This window comes from Pteropus alecto, unplaced genomic scaffold (assembly GCF_000325575.1).
Source record: "Pteropus alecto unplaced genomic scaffold, ASM32557v1 scaffold78, whole genome shotgun sequence".
Lineage (NCBI taxonomy): Eukaryota > Metazoa > Chordata > Mammalia > Chiroptera > Pteropodidae > Pteropus > Pteropus alecto.
In genome coordinates this window covers 8,601,500-8,625,507 of record NW_006443124.1, presented here as the reverse complement: position 1 = coordinate 8,625,507, position 24,008 = coordinate 8,601,500, and the positions used below count along the sequence as shown (strand labels likewise).

The window sequence follows — 24,008 nt, the reverse complement described above, 5'->3', positions numbered from 1 at the left end:
AGCGGTTAGCTTAGTGGGGACGTGCAACGCAGGGAGGGGACAATGCAGGTGAGTTGTGAAGAGCGTGGCCCCCTTAGCTGAGGATGGGCTTACATACTATTCAACAGGTAGCGAAGCATCCTGGACACCAGAATGACCCAAGCAGAGCGTGTGGTAGGAAGGCGGATCGCGTTTTCAGAAGGGGTGGAAAGGGTGAGACTAGCAGAGGTAGGCTGCTTGATTTGGAGGCTGCTGTCACAGACTAGGTGAGAGGCCAGGAACATCTGACATAGGGCCGTGGACTTGGAAAGGGAGAGAATTATATACTGAGGCGGCATCTGTGTTGTAAAACAGGCCAAGAAGGAGAGAAGAAATGTCAAAAATGACCCAGGATTTCTAAGTTGGGTGACTGTGGGGGAGGGGGAACCTCCCTCACAGGAAATTAAATGGCAGATGGAGTATGTGACACAGTACTTGGCATGGAGGAGGTGATCGATATATGCTTACTATTGCTGCTGCTGCTGCTTGGGACCTGGCTAGAGGGACAGGCTTAAGTGAGAACATGATGGATTTGGTTTGGCTCATATTGTGTGAGGTGCCTGTGGGACTGCGGCTGGAATATTGGAGCTAGAGGTACAAACAGGGGAGTGACAGACATAGAGGTGACAATCGAAGGCATGACATCAGATGTAAATACCAAGGCGAGCTGGAAAAAGAAGAGGGTGGACATCAGTAAGAAACTGTGAAAAGTTTGGGAAGGAGCAGAGAGCTATGATGACACTAGCAGATGTAGTTAACAATTTTTGAGCCCATACAATGTGCGCTGTGCTAACACACGCTGCATGATTAAATCATCATAAATCTATGAACCAGGCGTGCCATTCTCTTTTTTTACAGGTGGGGAAACTGAGGCTCGGCTTATGTGAGTTTTCTATGCTCGGTCAACTGTTACACAGTGGGGCAGGGCATTGCCCACACCATCCGACTCTACCACCCCTGGAAACAGGGTCCTGAGAGACTCGCGTCACCAAAGTAGGGGGCAAGAAAGTGAAGAAGGGAGCATTACTGAAGTTGGGGTGGCACTGGGGACAACCAGGTGGAGAAGGAAAAGGTTTTCTTTTCCATGTTGGGAGAGGAGAAGGAAAGAGACAATTCCGAGAGAATTTTGAGGGCAAGAGGAAGGAAGTTGAGGGAGTTTGCCTCAGAAGGCCCGGCTCTACCATGTTCAAGATAACCTGAATATAATAAAGGGGACGGAGTGTGGCCAGGATTTGAGAAGGAAAAGGTCCTAATTTCTGGACATGCCAAGAGGAGACAAGCTGGGCTGGATGGTAACAGCAGAGAGGTTAGCTGAGGGGTGGATCTGGGCAGGAGAGATAATCGACTGTGCACCAGGACGCAGAGCCCATTTGAGCCCAAGACTCTGCATGCTGACACACGGAGTGAAACCATTTCTCCAGTTTCCCTGAATCTTCAGAAATGTCTGGGAAGATCACAGGCCCTTGGTATATCAGTTGGTCTCTTCGGCAGCACAGTTTTATTACCATAAAGATGTTTGACTGCCGTGAAAAATACTCTTCCCCAGGCAGGCTGGACTTGGGGAGGAGCAGCCTTCTAATACAATGGATTTTCTGTGATTTTCATAGTGCAGGGCAGGAAAGATTGATGTGAAGTTCCCTGAAGGGAAGCCTAAGTGGCAAGGCAGGAACCCTTGGAATGTTAGAAGGAGTACAAAAAACTAGAGATAAGCCAGAACCATGCAGCCTGGGCCTTCTTCTCAAGTAGCCTGTAGGCTGCCAATAGGAAGTAAGGGCTGGAGCAATGGTAGCCCCTAAGAAGAGAGAGGAGGTTTGTGGAGAGGCCAGGAATATAACCACGTAGTTCAAGAGGAATCCTTGAATTCTGAACATTTTGACTGTCTTCTTCACACTGTGATCTCACATAGCTACCAGAGATTAATGAAGGTGCACGCAACATAACACACCATTATGCAAGTTATGTGCATCGGTGACACATCCGTTTGTTCTTTGAATCAATTGTAAAGAGCAAGTATTGTCCTGATTCCTGGACCTAACACCGGTATCGGTAGTTCTTGGCCCCGTGTGGGCATTCCCAATCACTTACGCACAAGTAGGCTTGGCAGCAGGCCACAGCTGCCAGAGGTTGGCAGTTCCCGCGCTTCCGGAATCCGGGGTCACAACAGGACAGGGTAGTAAAATTAGGAATGATAACTATTTACCTCTAGTAAAGTACATTCACACAACCTGCATTTTAGTAAAGTGCATTTGCTGACATTCTCACTTAGTTTTCACAAAGCCAAATGGGATAGACAGGTCACTGATTCTTCCCCTTTCATAGATGATAAGGAAGCTGAGGCCCAGTGTGGATGAGTGCTTTGCACTGGGATGTACAGCAGATGACACTGAACAGCAGAGTAAATCCCGGCTGCTCCTAATCCAGGCCTCTCTGCTCAACCATGTGCATACCTTGGACCCTTCAGATCATGAGGAAACTTCTGGAGTCGTTAGAAACAGGAATTGGGCAAGAGTTTCCCAGTTGGTAATATCCCGGGGAAGTGAAGTGAGGAGTTACACCAGCCTGCTCAAACCCAGACCATTGAGGTTGCACCCAGCCTGTCTACTGGAGATGTACGAGCCTGTTGCTGGATGCTTCTGTAGCATTTTAGACCAGTGTGGTAGCTGTGACCATGATGTGGGAGTTTCTTTTAATATCCACAGCTCTGGCACAAGTACTAGCAAGGCCAGGCTTGGATGAATGCTGAGCATGAGAGGTGAACCTTTAGGGGATCTGCCTGATCAGATAGATGCTCGAGAGTTCACTGAATGGATGTGGAAGCACGTGTGGGCCACAGTGTCAGACACAAGGCCATAGTGCCCTGGGCCATGCCACAGTGTATGACTCCTGTCGTCAGGAAATTCATCGTATCAATTAGGGCAAAACAACAGGCTCAGAAAACAGCAGCTACCAGGATAAACCATAACAGAGGTAGAGCCTGCGGCATGGGCCGGGGGTTCCCAGCTTCTTCTAAGAGTTCCTATAAAATATATAAAATATTGGTCTACTCATAGAACAACAGCTGCCCTTCCAGTGTCTGTGGATTAAGAAAACTTATATGACAAGAAGCTACTGGTTATTTGAATATTTAAGTAAAAATTTTTGTGCTCCCCACAGTAGCGTCTATACATATGAGAAAAACAATGGCCATAGTGTATGGGTGAGGTATTTTAGGAGTTCTCTCAATCTGTAGTGCTTACGGATTTATGTGTTTGTTGAAATAACTCTGTGTTTGCAAATTCTATTTGAGAGCCCACCGGCCGAGACGTATCTGAACACAGAACACTGGTAAACCTGCATGTCACCGAGTGGACCAGTGGGCCTCCTTTGTGGGTGGCCGATTTGTTGAGAATTTTCTATAGAAAGCGGCCTCTGTGTTTCTACCCCATCCCCGGTATATGCACATATAGGGGCGGCTGGGTGGTGCTTCCTTTCCAGAGAGTGACCAGGCCTTTGTGTTCCTGAGGGCTGGGCCCTCCTTACGTCAGGAAATCAATGGCCAGCCATCGCGTTTCAGGAAGCACCCCTGTTTCCGAGGTCCTCGCCCACTGAAGAAATTGAACAGCTTTGTCTGAGAAAGGGAAAGAAATGAAACTTCTTCACGTTCGTGTCTGCAAAGGGCACAGTAGCATGCTGTGGCTTGGTCCCTGGGTTCTGAGAAGAGGGGCAGTGGTGGCAAATCTGTAGGGACCTTGGCCTGCATCTGGCCCGGTTCTGCCCCTCTGAGGTAGGAGGACCCCCCAAGAGGTGGTTGCATGGGTACCTGTTAGGACCGACCGAACCTGGAAGGCCCTGCCCTCTGCAGAGCCTCCTTCAAAAGGACTTCCTGGCCCAGGAAGGAGGCGAGCAAGGCACCGGCCACTCCAGAGCAGCGGAGCCGGCCACAGCATGTGGTCTAAGGACAGGGACCGCACTGGACAAGGTGTGGAGGGATCAGGTAGAGGGAGTCTCTTTAGAATTTTGAAGGCTTTCCTCCACGTCAAAGGGAAAATTAGGAGCAGGTAGGGCCCAATTTCATTTACTTGGAACATCCTGCCAGCCTTGGTGTAGGTCTTAATGAATTTGGGAAAAGAAAACCACAGGCATTCTGAGTGTTCGAAGTATGTAATCGATACCTATCGTTGTAAAAGGTAATAGGTTCTTGATTTAGAGAGCACAGCAAAACCCAGTCTCAGTGGCAAAGCACTCATGGTAAGAAATCAAAATTTGATTGATAATCTTATCCTCCTTTTAAAACAAAAATTCTAATTAGAGAAACTAAATACATTTTACACCATAAGAAAAACCCAGTGCGAGTCCCCTCACGTACACGTGTACACCCTCAAGCCCCAGTCCTGAAGGCTCAGGAACAACGCGCTGAAAGTCAGTGGTTCAGTGTGAGCGGAGTCCAGCAGGTCCCCTAATAATGTCGTTTTGTTCAATATTGTTTCATCGTAACAAAACAATGTTGATTCCCAGCAAAGGCCACTGTCTGTGTGGAGTATGCAGATCTCCCCATGTCTGTATGGGTTCTCTGGGGCTCCGGTTTCCTCCCACATCCTAAAAATGTGCACATGAGGTGAGCTTGCCAGTCTACACTGTCCCAGTCTGAGTGAGTGGTTCTGTGATGGAAGAGCATCTTGTCCTTGGCGGGTTCCCGCTTTATGCCCTGAGCTACTGGGACAGGCTCTGACCACCTATGACCCTGAACTGGAATAAGCAGCCTACCAAATAATTCTCTTATTTTCTATTAATTTTTTTTCAATGTATCTATAGCTTACATTTATTTTAATGTTTAATATTAGAAGTGTTTGGTTCTTCATTTAGAAGTTTGGTGATGTTTTTGTGACCAGAAATAAGCCATAGGCAGTTAACTTTTGTTTATATCAATTAGCCTATGGGAAAACTGGTTTTGTTACAGGTCGTTCTGCTTCAAGTCACAACTTTGCAAGAACCTATCTATGACGTTAGTGAGGACTCACTGTGCTAATCCAGCACCTCGCCTTGTTCCTCAAGGTCTTCGCACAAATGACTTGCAAGTCCATGGATTTCAGCTGTGCATATTTCCAAGTACTGTTTGCCAGCAACCTCTCAAGTCAGTTTTTAGGGATCACCAAAATTTGTCTTTCACAAGCTAAAACTGGTCCACTGCTAGAGTGACCAAGAACTCCAATTCAGTGCTTTCCCAAGTCCAGCTGCTGAGACTCCAGGCCACACCCCTCAGGGCCATGCCTCCCCAGCTAAGCCACAGAGCCTCTTGTGGTCTGTGCAACTGATAGGAATTTCTGCTGTTTTTTGCTCTGTGGTCCCATATGAATCATCCGTACCACTATTGCTAATGCAGATGAGCCCGTAACAACCATCGTCTAAGAAAGATTTGCTTCTCATTGAGTGATACATCACTGATGTCCCTTGAAAAGCAGGAGAGGGTAGGTAGGCTAGGAATCTTTGCTCTCCCTAAGTGGGCTGTGATCAAAACAGTTTGTTTCAAGTATAAGATGTCATTTTCTCAGTAGGATGTGGTAACACAGGTCATGCAATTGTCAAAACTCACCAACTACGCACTTAAGAGCTGCACCTTTTTTTGTTGACTATAAGTTATACCTCAATTTAAAAAAGCAAAGAAACAAACTAAAAATCAGATATAGGAGGCCAGAGAAGGAGAAGACCAGGTGTTCTTGAGAGTGATTGATCATGGGAGGAGAGGTGAGACAGGGAGGAGGTCTGGCCAAGGATGCATAACCTCAACGTAATTACAAGGAAACACAAACAAACCCCAAATGAGGAAAATCCGTTTACAAGAAGGATGTAGGAAGGCTCTGGATTAAAGGAGGCTAAAGAGACATGACAACTAAATGCAATACCTGATTCGACTGGATCCTGCCCTGGGGAGGGAGAGGAATGCTTTAAAGGTCATCATGAGATCAAATGACAACCTGAGTGTAGATAAAAGTATTGTCAATGTAGGTTATGATACTGATAACTGTGCTGTGGTGAGACAATATCCCTATTCTTAGCAAACACATATTGAAGTATTTAGGGATAAAGCGTCATTGTGTATGTAACTCACCCTGAAATAGTTCAGAAAATAAAATTATGTATGTACGTGTGAAAAAAATATGCATATGTGTGCAAAGGAATTCCCTTATTGCTTACTTTGGGGTAAAAAAAAAGTATAGGTTTGGTTCTGGTTTGGATCTTGTTGACAAGTTTGGTTCAAGGTTTGCCAAGTGTTTTTCCAACATTGGCACGTTATCAGTCACTGTCCTTCTATCTGTAACTCCTGAAAGCCACATCATACTCATAACTGACTCATGAAAACCTTGATTCCAGATCAGGTCACTGTTTCCTGGAGATGAACAGAGCCCAGGCAGGTTTATGCATGAGGACAGTCGCATCTGCTCAGTTCATTTACGCACACGTGTTTGAGTGAGAACAGGGGTGGAGGGGGAGAGCGCACAAACTAGAACGAATGAAGTAAAATGTTAACCATAGGTGAATCTGGGTAAAGGATATATAATATAAAGGCGTTCTTTGTACAGTTCTTTTTTTTTTTTTGCACTTATTTTGCAAATTCGAAATTATTATTTTATACATTATTATATACTTATTATAAAAAAAAGCTTTTATGTTGAAGATGAGGGAGTTGAAAGGAGTTCCAAGGGCTTCTCAGCATCAACATGTGTCTAGAGGGCACTGGCCGCCGATTCAGATTCGTGTCGGTGTTCCAGACGGTGGTAGTCTCCACGACAATTATATTGCTTTCACAGTCATAGATGGATCATTCTCAAGCAAAAAAGCTAGATTACTTATGTAGCAAACCTGGGAGAATATGAGAGAATTTCCTTATTGCTCACTCCGGAAAGAAAAGGAAATAAGTTCAGATTTTTTGTTGACAAGAGCAGTTGGAGGTTTGGCAAGTTCTTTTTTCAGCATCTGTATCTCCAAACAAGAAGAATGTTATCAGACACTCCTGCAATCGGTAACTTATGAAAGCCACATCATGTCCATAGTTGATTCATGGAAACTTTGACTCCTGGCTTGGATCGCCATACTTGGACATGAGCATGGCCCAGGCAAAATTTATGTGTTAGAACAATTACATCTATTTTCTCTACCAAAATTCCCTAGGTGACCCCAGCAGTATCATGATGGATTTGGGAGAAGAAGAGGTGTCCAGTGATCTCTCAATGGGCTTTCAAACACCACAGTGTCCAATTTTGCTCTGAGCTCAGAAGGCCCTGTGCCCTCAAAAATGGCCACCACCCCTGCTCACTTCCTGTGGGATGTGCTGTAGAAGTGAATGGGACTCAGCCTCCTGTCCACACTGCAGTTAGCTTAATGTGCATGGTAGTGATTACTCTGTTCCCCTCACACAAATGGAAAATATAGGATTAGTTTGGCCAAGCACATTTCCTGAGCAAATAGAAACTTCCACCATGACCTCACCTACTTCTGGGATGTGTGAAAGAACAGGTTGCAATTTACCCTCAAATCTCCAGTTTAGACTGTGGAGTCACGAAGCCAAATATTTTGTCGTAACCTTTCCTCTGATAAAGATGGAACTGCCTAGGTGACTTGGAAATACAACTCTACGGTGCAAGTGATATGCCTCTTTGTCAGCATGTGTAAAACCAAATTGAGATGATACATATTAGGAATGAAACTCAGGTTGCAAAATAAGCATGTGGTCACAGGCAAGCTTCATTCTGTTTCTTCCCTGGGCATGTCATGTTAATTTTTCAAGAAGGGAAAAAGTTGAGAATAAGAGTCTGCTTTATCTGCACGGAGACTGGGAGATCTCTCTGGCTTTGATTCAAAGCTATGCTAAAGGGTCCACAGCAGAGGTGAGCATCAGCTAGGGAGACCAGGGAGCCAGGTGGAAGGATTAAATGGGAGAGAAAGAGTCACCACTTGCTGGCTACGTACACCCTTAGAAGAAGCTGCAGACATAACAACCCATGGTCTGCCAGCAGAGACCCCAGAGGTCAGACAAGAGGACAGCAGCCCTGTGCCCTTAGACTTTGAGGGGCCAGTGGCACCAGTGTTGCCCTACAGGCATTTCAGGGTACAGCCTGGCCAGGGCTGGGGTGAGTCAGTGAGAACATGTCCAGTGCCCCCTCCAATGCATCCTGCACCCGATTCATCCCAGTTGCCTTGGTCTTTGTAATAATCTGGGGATGGCTTATTGCACCCCTACGATGTTCCTAGAACCATGCCAAGCACTCTATGGGTATCACTCTATTTATACTCACATCAGCCTATTCTCTTTTTATTTTTTAAATATTTTTCCAGCTTTATTGAGATATAATTGACTATAATATTGTATAAGTTTAAGTATGCAATGTGATGATTTGATTATATTCACATATTGCAAAATATGTGTATCATCTTGTGTGTGTGTGGTGGGGAGAACTTTTAAAATCTTCTTCCTTAGCAACTTCCAAGTATACAGTACAGTATTGCCTGTTTTCTTTTTTAGATAAGGTCTACCAAGGACAAACAGTTTTCAAGTGGTGAAGCCAGGATTTGGGACCAGAACAGTCTGGGTCCAAATCTCATAATACCAATTATAAGATTTTTTTTTTTTAACCACAGTGTGCACAAGTATACGCACACACATACAAACACAGTGTGTCGGATTTTTAGTCTCAGCTTCAGGAAAGAGCTTGGTATATTTGATCCTAGGCATTCTGCAGTTACTTCTGCTTAGAAAGGCATAGTAATGGTTGACCAGAAACCTCTGGGCATTCTAGGGCAACTGATATTTTATCACCTGGCTGGTACTGTCTCCGATCTGGTTGTACATGTTGGCAGGGGCTCTCTGTTGAGACTTCAGAATCCTGGTTTTAGCTGCCAAGAGGGTTAGAAGGTTTGGTAAAAACCAATGGGCCACGTGACTGGGAACTGTCAATGGGCCGGGCTGGCTTCAGTGCCAGAGAATGACCAATCTCTGGTCCCCTGGGTCACTTGCCATCTTCTCCCCCGTGTCTTGGCAGCCAACCTCGGTTTGAAGCCCAGGGCAACTCTTGGGGAGCGGCCAGCCTACCAGGGGCCTGTGCATTGCATCGCAACCATCGTGCGGACGGAGGGCCTGGCAGGGCTGTACCGGGGTGCCAGTGCCATGCTGCTAAGGGACGTCCCGGGCTACTGCCTCTACTTCATCCCCTATGTGCTGCTGAGTGACTGGATCACACCCGAGACCTGCGCAGGGCCCAGCCCCTGTGCTGTGTGGCTGGCTGGTGGCATGGCAGGTAAGGCAGCAGAGCTCATTCCTGTCCCTGTGCTAGCCACTGCAGGGCACACCTGGGGGCCTTCCATGCCCTCCTCAGCCCTGGGGAAGGGCAGGATCCATCCAGCCACTCATCCAAAAAGTCTTTGTTAAGTGCTTAATATGTGTCAGACCTCGCTGGGCGAGGAAGGGCTGGGAATAGGGGAAGGTCCCCCTCTTTCTCCCATCCTCTTCTCTCCAGACCTGTGGGGACGCCAAGTCCCTATTTGGGCCCATTCACCTTTTGTCAGAAGACATATTTTGAGCACTTACTCTCTGTTAGGTATGCCTGAGCATTGAAAATGAAATGTTATCGTAGCTCACTGTTTTTTAATATGGGCATACTGCAAACTCTTCTCATATGAGATTTCATTAGCCCAAGAAGGTAGGAATCAGTCTCCCCATTTTTCAGATGAGAAAGCTCAGGTTCAGAGAGATTAAGTGACCAACCCAATGTCACACAGCTAGTGCGGACAGTATAGCAGGGACACTGTAGTCAGAAGGATACGAGTTCAAATCTGCACTTATTCATTTTGTGACTGTGGACCCACACCATGTCCCCATTTCCTATAGGGTAAGAGTCAGTGTCCTTGCAGAGGATTTCAAGTCCCTCTACGATCTGGCTGCCTGTTACCCACCTGCACTCATTTTCTGCTCCTGTCCCCTGACTTGTTCTGCTCCAGTCACACTGGTCTCTTTGCTGCAGGCTGTCCGTGCCTGGCTCTCCCTCCACCACAGGGGACTTTGGTGAGACCCATTTTGGTGAAGAGAAGGGTGTGAAAACCTGACTGACGTGGGATAGAGAAAGGAGAGGATGAAGGAAATTGGAGAAACCAAGTCTACACAACACTTCCGAGGGATTTGGCTGTGCTGTAATGGGGCAGAGAGAACTCTAGCTACAGCCAGAGGCAAGCATGGAAGTCAGGAGCAGATTGCTTTTTAAGAAGGCTGGAAACATGGCATGTTTGATGCTAATGGGAAAAGTCCAATGGAGAGAAGAAAATTGTCATTCCTCCTCCTGTTCTTCTTCCTCCTCCTCGTTATAATTTGCTGTGCTTGAAATTCAGCTAACACATAACAAAACCCAAACACAAATACCAGTGTTCTCCCTCCACCCCCGCAGGTCTGAGGCCTGGCCCCTACCAGCTCCTATTAAGTGCTCAGTAAATACTCGCTGGCTGAGAGGACAAACAAGGCCCCATCCGCTCTCATTTATGGTGAGCAGGCAAATCTCGATTTGTAATACCCTTGCCTGTGGGCTGAGGAACAGGAAAGTGTGCCGGGGGAAGCAGCCCATCATCCTGTCAGGTGGCAGGAGAGAAAAGAGGTTCAGGGGGCCCCCCAAGGGTCAGGGGTCAGGAGGCCACAGGAGCTGGAGGCTGGGATGGACAGAGGGCCTGGGCAGGTGAAGGCCTCTTTGGGGAGCCTCTGGGCAGCAATTATGAAATCTTTCACATCAGTTGCTTTGGACTTTGGCATCAGTTTGTTTTTCTCTCCCCATCCAAGAATGTGTCAATTTTTGTGTTTACACAATAACCTGGAGTTCCTTAAAGTCACAGAAATGGCCAAACCAGGGCACCTGGGCTTATCCAAACAGGATGACCCAGTGGCATGGAGTCCCAAGGCTCCTATTCCATATATGTGGAAAAGACATGAGATTTTTAAAGACCGGCTGCTCCTCTTCTTGCAAGCCCCAGTCTGGCCCTTCCTTGGCCAGCAGCCTATCTGCAAGTGTTTGGTTAGCTTCTTTGTGTTCAGGGTAAATCCTGCCTCTGGGGAGCTACAGGCCTCCAGCCTCAGGCATTACCCTGGGCACTCTCCCCTGGTGCCCTGGAAAGGTGCTGCAAGGTACTGGCGGGGGCTGTTCCTGTTTATCCAATAAAAACTGCTAATAAAGGCTTCCACTTATGAAGCACTAGCTGGTATTGTGCTAAAGGCTTCACACGAATCCATTTATTTATGCTCACAACAACCCCATGAAGATAAGTGCTGCTGCTTCATTTTACAGATGACAAACCCAAGGCCTAGAGGAGGTAGGAGAATTCTACAAAGTCCCACAGCAAGTGGCAAGGAAGGCTCAGGAACAGCCTTCACGGGTCCTAACCCTGAGCTTTTCCACTTCCCTCAGAAGTCTCTGAATGGTAGAAATCTGCAGAGTTTCCTCCAGACCCCAACCAGCCAGCCCCTGACACCTGTTTATCTCTCTTTACAGGAGCAATTTCTTGGGGTACAGCGACGCCTATGGATGTCGTGAAAAGTCGACTCCAAGCTGACGGAGTTTATTTAAACAAGTACAAAGGTGTTCTGGACTGTATCTCCAAGAGTTACCAGAATGACGGTCTTAAAGTAAGCCCCACAGTGGTCATGCAGGGTCTGTGTCAGTCCCTGGAAGGGGGGGGTCAGACATTTTTAGCGAAGTGAGATTATAGAGAAGGGAAACTGAGATGCCGACAGTCACCAGTTATTAAGTACTGTGAGAGAAACTTGTTTCATCATCTCGTCTTTGTGCTGGCCTGGTGTGAAGGAGTTGCCTGTGCTCTGTACCTGACAGAGGTTCAGAGAGGACTGGTGACCCACTGAGGTCAAACAGGTGGTGGATGGCAGAGCTGAGACCTGGACCACCTCTGTGTGTCACCAAACCTTGCTTTTCATCAAGCTATGCCGGGAAGTTCTTCCTAACTCATTGCTCAGTGCCTCACCCTTGTCCCTCTTCTAAGTGGGGAGCCCCTGAACCACCTCAGTCATCACATCTCATAAGTTCCAGTTCCCTGATCTGTCTTATGCTCTCCCACCTACGGGAGTTTAGACCCCATCACCTCTGGCTTCACTTACTGAGGCAGCCTCCAACCTGGCTTTGTCTCTCTCCTCTTTTCTCTTGCCTGCACCCAAATTTTCTTGACATGCCTCTCAAGCAGACTTGAGCTCAAAGCCATGACTGGCTACTTGTGATCTAGAGCAGGGGTCCCCGACCCCCAGGTCACAGACTGGTACCGGTTCATGGCCTTTTAGGAAATGGGCCACACAGCGGGAGGTGAGCAGCAGGCGAGTGAGTGAACCTTCATCTGTATTTGCAGCTGCCCCCCAGCGCTCGTATCTCTGCCTCAGCTCCACCTCAGATCATCAGGCATTAGATTCTCATAGGGGCACTGGTCTCTGGTGCCAAAAAGGTTGGGGACTCCTGATGTAGAGGAATCCAGACCAGTTGCTTTACCTCTCCAGGCCTTAAGTTTCTCCAAAGATAACCATCTCTACTGTGAACAACAGAGATATTTGTGGGTTGAATTAAATTAGGCATATAAAAAGTGCTAATTTAATGCATCACGCCTAGAGAACATTTAGAAAGAGCCATTTGTTATCGACATTAATATTAGTAGTTTTGTTAGTGTTACTGTCACTGCTGAGCTCTGGGCCTTTTCTCGTGTGGCTGCCTTGCAATAATCCCAAACCTTCCAGTATCTACTAACTGCCCACTCCACTGCATCCAAACTTGTATTTTCTTTTTTGCTCCGATGGAGTACTGGAACTTCTTCTCTGGAAACCTGGACTTCCACGAGGCTCTCTCATCTGTCGATGACCACCCAGATCAGTGTTTTCCAAGTGCTCCTGGACTGTGGCCAAGAGGGGCTGGAACCAGTTCACAGTCTACTCGAGGTTCCACTGCCAGTGCTGAGGTCTGTCTGCCTATTATTGATATACAGATGGGAGACACTCCTCTAGGGTCCCCGGGCATATGGTGCTGGGTCCCACAAGTTCCTCAGAGACACTTTTATTCATGGATGGATGCCAAATTTTTGTTGTTGTGTTGGGGGCGAATGAGGGACATCTTGTGCTATCACAGTGCTGACATCACTCTCCCTCTAAATTTACCTTCATTGGGATCTTTATTTCTTTATACGGCTTCAAGTTACGGTTCCAGTGTCATTTCATTTCACCCTGTGGGACTCCCTTAAACATTTCTTGCAGCATAGATCTAATAGTAGTTAACTCCCTCAGCTTTTGTTTATCTGAAAATGTCTTAATTTCTCCCTCATTTTTTGAAGGATAGTTTTGCTGAGTATAGGATTTTTGATTGACAGTTTTTTCTTTTAGCATTTTGAATGTATTGGCCTATTGCCTTCTGGCCTCTAAAGTTTCCGATGCACAATCTGCTAGTGATCTTATTGAGGAGCCTTTGTGTTTAACAAGTTGCTTCACTCTTGCTGCTTTCATGATTCTTTTTGTCTTTGAAAGTTTATTATAATGTGTCTTGGTGTGGGTCACTTCGAGTTCATCTTTCCTGGAATTTGTTGAGCTTCTTTAATATTTATATTCACATCTTTCAGCAAGTTTGGAAAGGTTTCAGCTATTATTACTTCAAATATTCTCTCTGTCCCTTTTTCCCTTCTTCTGGGACTCTCGCAATGCATATGTTGATCTACTTGACAGTTTCCCACAGGTCCCTTAAGCTCTGTTCACTTTTCTTCAACCTTTTTTCTTTCTGTTCCTCAGACTCAATAATGTTCATTGTCCTATCTTCAAATTTGCTGATTCTTGCTTATGCCTGCTTAAATATGCCTTTGAATCCTTCTAGTAAATTTTCCATTTTAGTTATTGTACGTTTTAGCTCCAGAATTTCAGTTTGGTTCTCTCTGAGTTTTCTATTTCTTCACTGATATTTCCATTTTGTTCCATTTCCATTTTGTCATTTTCTTGACTTGCTCCACATCTTCCTCTAGTTCTTCAAGCATCTATAAGATAGTTATAAAGTAGATCTGTTATAAAGTAGACCTTTTTCAGGGACCATTTCTGTTTATTTATTTTTTCTTTGAATAGACCATACTTTCTTGTTTCTTTGTATGGTTCATGATTTTTTGTTGAAAGCTAGATATTTAAATCTAATAATGTGGTAACTCTGGAAATCAAATTCTTCTCTCTTCCCAGGGTTTAGTGTTTTTTGTTATTTTTGTGGGCTGTCTCTGTGCCAAGGATCAGGTCCTTTCAAGTCTCTTCTGAGCCTTTACCTTTCCCTGGGCATGTTCAGTCACTTTCTAATTTTCCCCAAACATGCAGTTACTTTTGAATGTCCTAGTTATTAATGTCTGCCTCCCAAAAGGGGAAAGAGAGAACAATGAAGGGGGAAGGGCATGAGCCCTTTAAATCCTCTGGAAGTCCCTTCAGTCAGAGGGGAGGGCTTGCATCAGTGAGGGGTAAGTGGAACAACAATGGCCACCCTCCTCATTGCACCTCTATGATCAGAAACAGCAATCAGTGATCAGAAAGAGATCTTCACTTTGGGGAGGACAGGGTCCTTATTGCCGCTTCTGTCTCCCATAAGCTGTGTGCACATTGCTCCAGAAACACATGCACAGCTTCCGGCTTAGGTGGGGGACCAATAGCTGCTACTGTGCTAAGAGCTGAAATTGAGTGAAATTAATCACAGCTTACTGTAAAAGCCTTCCTCTGGAAGTCGTAAGCTTTCAGTCAACTCCGGAATTCCAAAATCGTTATGTCAGACCAATTCTGCCAGTACAGTTGTTGTCTAGGTAGGGATACAGATTCCTGGTATTTCTTACTCTGCCATATTCCTAGAGTCTTCACCTTGAATGTCTTTTTTTGGAGGGAGGCAGAAGCATAGTTTGTGATTCAACTAATAACTACAGAGGGACATATAAGGGAGATCTAGATTCAATGCTCTGTTTTAATATGAGATATGTTTGTCTGTTATCCAAAACATTAATGTGTCATAATTCTAAAAATGTCTGTAGAGGCAGAATATTTTGCTGACATTATTCCTCCAAAATATACTGTGCTGTCAAAAAAAAAAAAAATTCCAAAGGGCAACTGAGGCCAAATGATCAATTTTTTAATTTCAATAGCACTCGATTTGTAGTTTATAGTCAGACACACATTTTAAGCAGAGATAGCAAGATTCAGCTTGATTAACCACCTTATTGACTGAGATTAATTTTTCAATGTTTTTATTAGTGGGTTAAAAATAGATTATATATAAACATAAGAAGCTTCAAAAGATGTAAAAAGAGGATATACTATCTAACTGTTACACCTGTGGTTGCCAGTTCTCTCTCAAAAGGAATCACTGTTATTTCTTGTGATATATTCCAAAAATACTCACAGCCTATGCAAGCATACGTGTGTGTATATATATTTATGTATATTTGTATATGTGTTTGCGTATAAACATAAATAGCAACCAAAAAACCCCACACAGTCCTACAAAGTTGAGTTGTCTCCCAGTCATATTCCCAGCAGGAGGGAATGTCTTTTCCCAGGGCCAAGGGATGGCTCCAATCCCAGTTGGCTTGGGCACTAGCTTTACAGAGTATTCATTGTCCAAGTTCTACTACAGCTTACTGAGGCAGGTCACAAAGCCCTAAGCCAACATGCTCCCACTTTCCCATGGAAGAAGAACTCAGTGGTAATAAAGAATTAGAAAGGAGTAAAATAGTGACGATGGTGCCCAATTTTAATAGCCCTTTGTAACTCACTTAACGATTACGAGTAAAGCGGCCTTCGTGACAGCGATGATTGGAAGCCCGTGGACTTTCGGAGCATTCTCAAGTCATAACAGAAGAAAGACCTGGTAGTTTTAGGTCCATTCTCTGCAGGCCGTGAGGATCGTCATGGGTCACTGGGCCATGGCTCATACTTGGAGAGCTGTCATCTGAAATAAAGAGGCTGGAGGAATGACTTGATGTCCTTTAGCTCCACAGAGGTGATTGTCGTGAAGGGGTTGTCACAGGGGGATGAGATTGAATGACGCTAAAGAGAGACAGAGAGGAACATTGATAACAGACAAGCTTCCCAAGGCGCCAGGGCTAGTTGCTCTTTGGTTCTGGCACTTGGGGGGTCTGGAGCCCTTCCTCCACTCCAGGAATCCCCCACTATCACAGCCACCGCCAGGACTCTTTCAACTCAGAGACTGCTTTTTTGTGCATCTTTTCTTTGGTTCATTCATTGGTTCATTCATTTGTTCTTTCATTCATTTGTTCATCTATCCATTCATTCATCCATCCTCTGATGGATGGGTCCTCTAGGCCTAGCACAGTGCAGGCACTGGGATTCAGAGCTGAGCCAATATACACAGCCCCGCTCTCACTGCCCTTCCTGGGATCATTAATAAGAGGATATACAAATCATGGGCAATTGGAAAATGGTGTGAGAAGTGCTGTGCTGGCAGAGATACTGAGAGCATAGAAGGCAATGGGCCGTAGTCTAACTTGGGGTGTCACTGGGAGGATGACTAGAGGGTGCAGGTTTGGGGAGCATTCCAGCTGAAGCCCAGTGGTGGAAAAAGAGTTGGCCCTATAGGAGGAGTGACAGGCTGTAAGCCTGCCCAGAGTGTCGGGTGAGAAAGGCAGCCCAAAGAAAGTGCAGGGACAGAGGGCATGGGTCCTGACAGGCTAGGAAAGGGTGTCGACTTGACCTTGGGCAGTGGGGGGCCATTGAGGCTTCATGAGAAGAGACTCAGTCTGGTGTTTTTGTGTTCCAAAAGCCTGTGGTAAAAGCCAGAAGGTCTGCCACCTTGGGCCTCACAGAAGAGCAGCCACAGCTGTGGGAGGGAAAGGTCACACTCCAAGCTGGGTCCTGCCTGGCTTGCCTCGCCTTGCAGAGCCAAGCCTCGGTCACAGGGGAGCCCCTGTGGGCATCTCACATGGAATTTTCCTCTTGGAGCCTGACCTAGTTCCTTGCTATTATTCAGTCACTCTGGGTGAGCCTGTGGAATTCCAGAAAGGTTAGGCATGAGAGAGGATTGCTAAAGTTAGAAGGATCCCGCTTCCCCACTGCCTGAATTGCTCCAGATTTTAGCAGAGCCACTTGCTCACCTCTGGGATCCCGGTCCATCAGTTCCCTTCCTGGGGGCTGAGGCTTCCCCTCAAGTCCACAAGAGAACAGAGGCCTTCTCTCCCCTTCCTGATCACGCTGCATCTCCCAGGCTGCCCGAGTGTCAAGGGGCAGGCACTTCTCCACAAGGAAGGCCACCCGACATCTTGCACCTTCTTACCCCGATATCACAGTGCCTGACTACCAAGAAAACAGGAAATGCAAAGGCTAGATTTCTGCTTTCTTAAAATACATTATATTTCATAAACTTGATAAATTATATAAGAGTCAGTGAATAGGTTTGAGTCTTATGCCTGACAATTCTCAGGCCATTTATGCTTGAGTAGACATTTGCCTTTAGTCGTGTTGTCCCTTCCCAGAGAGGACATTTGAGGACAGCTCCTCCCCAGCCCCCACCCCCATCCTTACCAAAGCCCTTATCTGTCCTCATCACATTCTAAGTTATGTTGTAGTTATTCCTGAAAGGGACTCAGCCTCTCTAGTAGGTTATAAACATCCCAAGGGTGAGAACTATGTCATGTAGATCAGGGTGTACCCAGCACCAGGCAGGACGTTTTGGGTAGGAAGGGAAGCATCATTCATATTGTCTAGGGGCGGAAGACAAACACAGTCTTCTTGTATTAAAGGCCGAGTTTAGCGGCTCATCAAGACAGGCCACTGCTGCCGGGCACTCAGACTGATGATCGAGGCTGAGTGCTACTCTGTATGAAGCGATGACTGTTGACAATAAGGACGGTGCTGGGACAGTCAACAGTTGGTGAGCGCTTACCGCACAGCAGGCGCTGTGCGAGTGCTTCAAAGCGTCATCTCATTCACCCCCTCAACAACCGGTTCGGGTCACTAGTGTTATTGCCCCCATTTTACAGTTGGGAAAACAGATTCTAGAAGCTGCCACTTGCCCAAGTAACAACACAGCTACTAAATGGCCAAGCTGTGCCTCAGCTCTGTGTCTACCACCTTCCTCACAGCCTGAGTTCTCCCCGACCCCGCCACTTAGGGCTGTCCTGTGAAGCATCTGTCCAGTGTCGGCGTGGCTGGGTGTTCTGTCTACTGTTGCAAAATGAGTGGGGTGGAGCGCTCTGGCTTCTGGCTTCCCAAGCGTTGTGTGTGCGCGTGTGTGCACGTGTGCACACGCACGCGAATTCAAGAGAGAGAGCAGCAATTAAGCAAGTATACATGGGTGTTCATAGAATTCAGCAGTTAGCTCATAATATTTAGTGCATGTGAACCTGGGAGGAAAAGTACCATCAGATGTGACCTGGGGTAGGGCAGGGGCATGGCCAGGACGTCTCAGGTGGTCTCCACCTTCACGGGGCCTTCGAGCTCTGCAGGTCTAGCCTGGGACAGGGGGCCTAAGTGAGCAGCACTGCTAGGCCTCTCTCTGCTCCTCAGTGGTGGCCCTGCAGAGGGTGCGGATCAGTCCCCTCTGATAACACCGCCTCCCGCCAAAGGTGTTTTTCAGAGGCATCACTGTGAACACTGTACGGGGCTTCCCCATGAGCGCAGCCATGTTCCTCGGGTACGAGCTCTCCCTGCAGGCGATCCGCGGGAACCAAGCGGTGACCAGCCCCTGAGTGCCAGGTCAGTGTGTTTCCTCCCCAGCCAACTGCGCCTCCTACAGCTTGAAACTCTCTTCTTTGCCATGAAAATATTTGTCATTTGTTTCTTATCTAATCTGCACTAATCCCGGGGCTAGGATTGCCACCCTTCTCGTCATCAAAAAGCCAATCTCATATGCCCCCCTGTGATTGGAGGTGAGCTGGGTGCTCGGTAACTGAGTTCAGCACAGAACTTACCTGTTTATAGCGAGCTCACCTCTCTGTTTTTCCATTCAGGAGCTTTGATGACCCTCAGAGAGAAGTGTAGTTTCATTGTACAAATTTAATGACTCACGCTCAAAAGTGAGGACTCAAACCAGGGTGCCCGCACCCTGTCACACGAGCACCATCTCCCCACCTCCCTCCTGAGCTCAGAGCCTGAGTCTCAGAGACACCAATGGGCTCCCACAGCCTCTGCCCCCGGCCCCCACCTCTTGTTCTCTCTTCTCCCTTTCTCATTGCTAAAAGATCACTGTGGCCCAAGGGATCTAAAAACAGAAGTCTGAGCAAGAGACTCCCTTGCTTAGATGCCCTTGATGGCTCCCCATTGCCTTCTAGGTCAAGTGTCAGTCCTTAACTGCCTCATCCTCACCACCACCCTAAGCGTACTATCCTCATTCTCATCTCTGGGTCTTTTTGCATGCTGTCTCTTCTCATACTTTATCCCTTGCCTTTGGCTTCATCATTTCCTCTTTGTCATCCAGGCCTTAGTCTAGAAGTCTCCTCCTCCAGGAAGGCTGCCCTGATGCTACATCCAGGAGTTGTGCCTGCTATAGGCTCCCTCCCACAGCGCCTACTCAGCCCCTGCACCCCTCTGCATCATAACTGCTTGATTATTGTCCTCACTCCCCAGCCAGCTGTGACTATTTTACCTCTGTGTGGCCCACGCCGCTCATAGAGCCTGGCACACACATGGCCACTCGGAAATCTGGTTGAGTGGCTGGATGATTAACCCCTAATAAACTTTAGTTTTTCCTCTTCTTTTCCTCTCTTGTTTCTCCTCTGGCCCCAAACTGGTCACTTGCAGAGCTCAGAAGACAAAGTAGAGTGAGTCACTGAATTTTCTAGTTACCAAGAAACTGTTCTGCCTTGGTTGTAGTGACTGTAAATTCTCTCAGGAAAGAGGGTCTTTTATCAGGAAGGTCTAGCAAACCTCCCTGCTGCCTCTCCCCAGGGCTGCTGAGCCCCGCTGGATGCCTGCATGGACCAGGGAGCCAGAAAAAGGCAAGACGGATCAGGCTGGCTACAGTGAGCCCAGAATGAGCCCGGGACGCTGGCTTGAAATCAAATGCTTTTAGCCTTTTACTAAAGCACCCACATTCACAGTTTTCCTGGCTTTTTGCTCTCTTTTATAAAAGGAAAAGGGTAGTGATGCATTTTGCATAATTAAACATGGTGGGTGACGAGTTACTGTATTGGGGTTAGCAGGGAAGAGAAGTTGCCTGCTTCCTAAAGCTCTGCTCAGATATTGGCCACACCTCCCACCTTTGAGCAGATGAAAGTGGCTTTTTAAAAAGCTCCTATAATGAAATCAATTTGTGTTTATTGGAAAATAAAATAGAAAATTCAAATAAACTGAAAGAACAAAATTAAAATACCTATAATCTCAAGACTTTGCTATTATTCTTCCAAGTGTTTTTTTATGTGTGACCCCCCAAAATGGGATCCTACTTTATACAATGTTTTCTAATCCACTTTTACTGTTTAATAGTCCAGGACCATTTTTCCATGTCCTTAAATCTTCAGCTGCCAGGTGGTTTTCATGCCAAGACGTGGCAGATCCCAGAGTGGCTGGACGCTTGCCTGAGTACCCTGCCAACCTGTGACCACCCCTGGTGATTGGCTACTTCAGGGGGAATAAAGAAGTTTCTAGCAAGCCAAATCCTGACTGTTCAGCATTTGGCCATTCAGAGCAGTGGCCACCACAACTGGAAGCTTTTCTTTCTGGAAGTGCTCGGAAAGTACAAGGGGCACGGCTGTGTGCCTGCCTTTTCTCTGCTGGGGTGGAGAAAAGCTCCCAGCTGGAATGGGGGTTTCCCAGGGACTTTTCTGGAGCCTCATCTTAACAAGAAGTTCAACTTCCCGCTCTAACCCAAGAACACAAAAGCCCTCTAACGAGTCCTGGATTTGAACTTACCAGTAGCTCCGAGATTTGGAGCAGGTCGTGCTCCACACAGCAGTGACATCCATGCTTTGACGAGGTGGAAACCAGTGCCTCCCTCATAGTCCAGACTGAAGCCAGTGAGATGATGTGTATTAGAGAACTAGGGAGCCTGCAGTTCCTAAGAAGCGGGAGATGGTGACTTTCTCAAGTCCCAGGGTGCAGGCGGCTGGGAATGACATCAAACTGTTTCCCAGTGCCTGCACGGAACAGAGTCCAGCTCCAAGCAGCTCCGGCCTCCTTCCAAAAACCAGATACAGAGCTCTCCCCAGCTCCCGCAGTGTCTGGGGAAGAAGAACACTTCCTTTTCATTCATCTGTTGTTATTATTTCTCACCCACGTCAACATATGAGTGATCCGAGGACCATTTGTGACTGAGTAAAAACTGCATGCGGTTGTCATTTTGTGATGTGGTTAGTTTATCTGTCACCTGGAGAAACAGCATCAGAAAATACAAGGACAATGACCTTTGGTGATAGAAGGGAGTCCCAGCCACTGGTCAGTGGTCAGTTCTTGGGCTTGGCTGAGGCCCATGAATCCAACTGCACCTACCTGTCCATCAAGATTCCCTGCCTCCGGGACCTTCCTGGAATAACGCTGGCCTGCCTCCTGCCACGACTTTCATGCTCCAAACCTGGTTGGCCTAGTTTCAGGTTCAGGAAAATCCATTTTTAAGGAAAGAAGATACATTCTCCTTCCTGTAATATTTTTTTCTGAACATTTGCAAACCACCCAGACAACCTCATAGCCTTTCACCAGTCTGTTTTCATGGTGATACTTGGCCAATCGTTGCTTCACAAAAACAGCTCCAAATGGGTTGTTTGACTGCTAGATCTTGCTGGCTGATAACCCCATTTAGATGAAAGTCTTATCTTTTCTCCTTTTTCTCCAGGGCCAGCGTCACCTGGCCAGGGCTGGTGTCACCTGACCAGGGCCACATTCCACTACAGGCAGCTGCTGACAGGGGCATCTCTAGAACCCACTAAGCTCGGAATCCCTTCTTTCCCCATTGCAAGCACCCCGTTCCTCACCTCCTGGCTGGAGCCACTGAGCTGCCACCTTGGATGGACCACTGATGGATTGCCATCTATTTCAGATCTGCACTGGCACCTGGTAAAAAGCGTGGTAAAATAGATCCTGCCCCGACGACCGTTGTCAACACACTGGGAGTTCATGTAGGACCTGGAGTTGTCTCTGTTTCCATATAAAAACATCGAAAACTTCTTCAGGTTGTTTCCATATCAAATGCTTCTGCCTGGCTCCCATGCCGCACCAGCTGCTCTCATTCTTCCCTCTGTTAGACCTCTGTCGATATCACCCACCCAGAGAGGAGTCCACTCCTTGCAAGTGAGAAGAGAAACTAGAGATGACAGTCTCTGAGCTGCCTAAGGTGGGCAGGGAGGGCGCAGTGGCTGACAGGGCAATAGAGGAGGGGAGGCCCTGTGGGTGCGCTCCCCACTCTGCCTGCAGCAGGTGCCAATCAAGCGTTTCTACGGCTGCAGCACACTGAGTGCATGTGGGGTGTGTGTTTTCTAGGCCTTCTTTTTCACATGGAGAACAAAATAAAACAAAATAAAATATTTTGTCCACAGTGTGTTTTCTAGAATGATGTCATGATTCCAAATTTTATTTCTCGCTAGAACCAAGTGGGAAGGCCATTGCTCTTCCGCTGTTATATGGCACGTGTCCACGATGTTACTCCCACTTCTGTGCCTGTAACGGGCATCCCTGCTCAGCCACAGAGCCAGCCCTCTCCTGATGAGCTGAATGCAGCTTCAGAATCCCTCTCAGCTGAGTGCCCTGGACAGCCACTACCAGCCCGTCAGAATTGACATACAGATTCATCTATTTGCCATTCTTGGCTTAAATCCCAGTGGGGAAAAGATCCTTAGTTTTTTTACCCTTTTTTACCCCCCTTGAAAGAGTCTTCCTTGATTTCTCCACTCCTGCCCAACCCCTTTGAGTGATTCAGAACACGTCTGAAAATTCCCTGCCCTCATAGACCCAGCACCAAGACAAAGCAGCTTATCCTATGCTGTAGCAAAGGGTTCCCTCCTTGAAATAAACCCTCATTATGCCCTCCTTGATCTTTCTGCTTCAAGGCCTCTGACACTGGTCCCCCCGGCAGCATACAGGCTACATTCTAAACTCTCCATTCCTCCAGCAGTGGGGCATTCATTCATTCCTTCAGTCATTAAACATCTGTTGAATACCTACTACAGGCAGACACTGTCCTCCATGCTGGGGACAGCCTCGAGGGGCTCCAGTGATACTTCCATTCTGGTGTGTTAGACGGTTCTATTGACAGGAGAGAAGGGTCTGCATGCCCACCCCAGCATCGCTGGTCCTGGGAAGGTGCTGTGGATACTGGTGAAGAGATGTTCATGGCATCTTGTTCATTCCCAGATGAATTTGAACCTGAGATCTTTTCTCTAACACGTCCTAGAGCATGTTTCTTAAGTCTTTCTGAGTGAGACCATTTCCTGATGCTGGTTCTGGTTGCCCAGTTTGCTTGGAATTAATGGTGTGTTCACAAGGCCAGCTGAGGTCTTTGATAGACGTCCCTGATAAAGCTGAGATCCAGCAACGACGTTCTTCAGTTGTCAGACCTCCCGCCGACCCCACGTTCTCTGCTCATCTTATGACCCTCTCCATGTTAGGAGGAGGTAAGCTGAGAGAACCATTGCTGACCAAGTTTGCACATGGAGAAACTGAAGCTTCAATATACCTGAACTGCTGCGGAGTTTGGACTGCCACTCCATTCGATAATCTTCTTGAGGCTACACTGCCCCCTGCTGTCCACGCTAAGGAACATCATTTCGTACAGTAAAAAGAGAAAGTTGTTGAAACACATGCATGTAAGAGGTCTCGACCTGCCATTGAAGGTCTTCCACAATTCCCATCAGAGCTGCTCTTCCAGACTCACCTCTTCCTGCTCTGTCCCAGGTTCCCTGTGCTCCAGGCACCTTTTCCCATCCCATCCAATGCCAGGTACATAACAGGCATTCAAATGTTTGTTGAAGGAATGCCTGAGTGAGCCAACAAACCCACTGGACCAGCTCCTGTCTGTTCACTACCCTCCAGGCTTTCCCGTCTCTGTGCT

General features: G+C 47.0%; 1 protein-coding gene across 1 annotated transcript in view; it reads left to right on the top strand.

The window, feature by feature from the left end:
* SLC25A48 (solute carrier family 25 member 48) overlaps window positions 1-18,730 on the top strand; it is a 36,817-nt gene extending 18,087 nt beyond the window's left edge. Inside the window, exons 5-7 of the mRNA XM_025040730.1 lie at window positions 9,033-9,287; window positions 11,517-11,650; window positions 18,598-18,730. Of these exons, the coding sequence (XP_024896498.1) occupies window positions 9,033-9,287; window positions 11,517-11,650; window positions 18,598-18,720 (512 nt within the window). The 3' untranslated portion in view covers window positions 18,721-18,730. The remainder of the gene's footprint in view (window positions 1-9,032; window positions 9,288-11,516; window positions 11,651-18,597) is intronic.
* The last annotated feature ends 5,278 nt before the right edge of the window (window positions 18,731-24,008 follow it).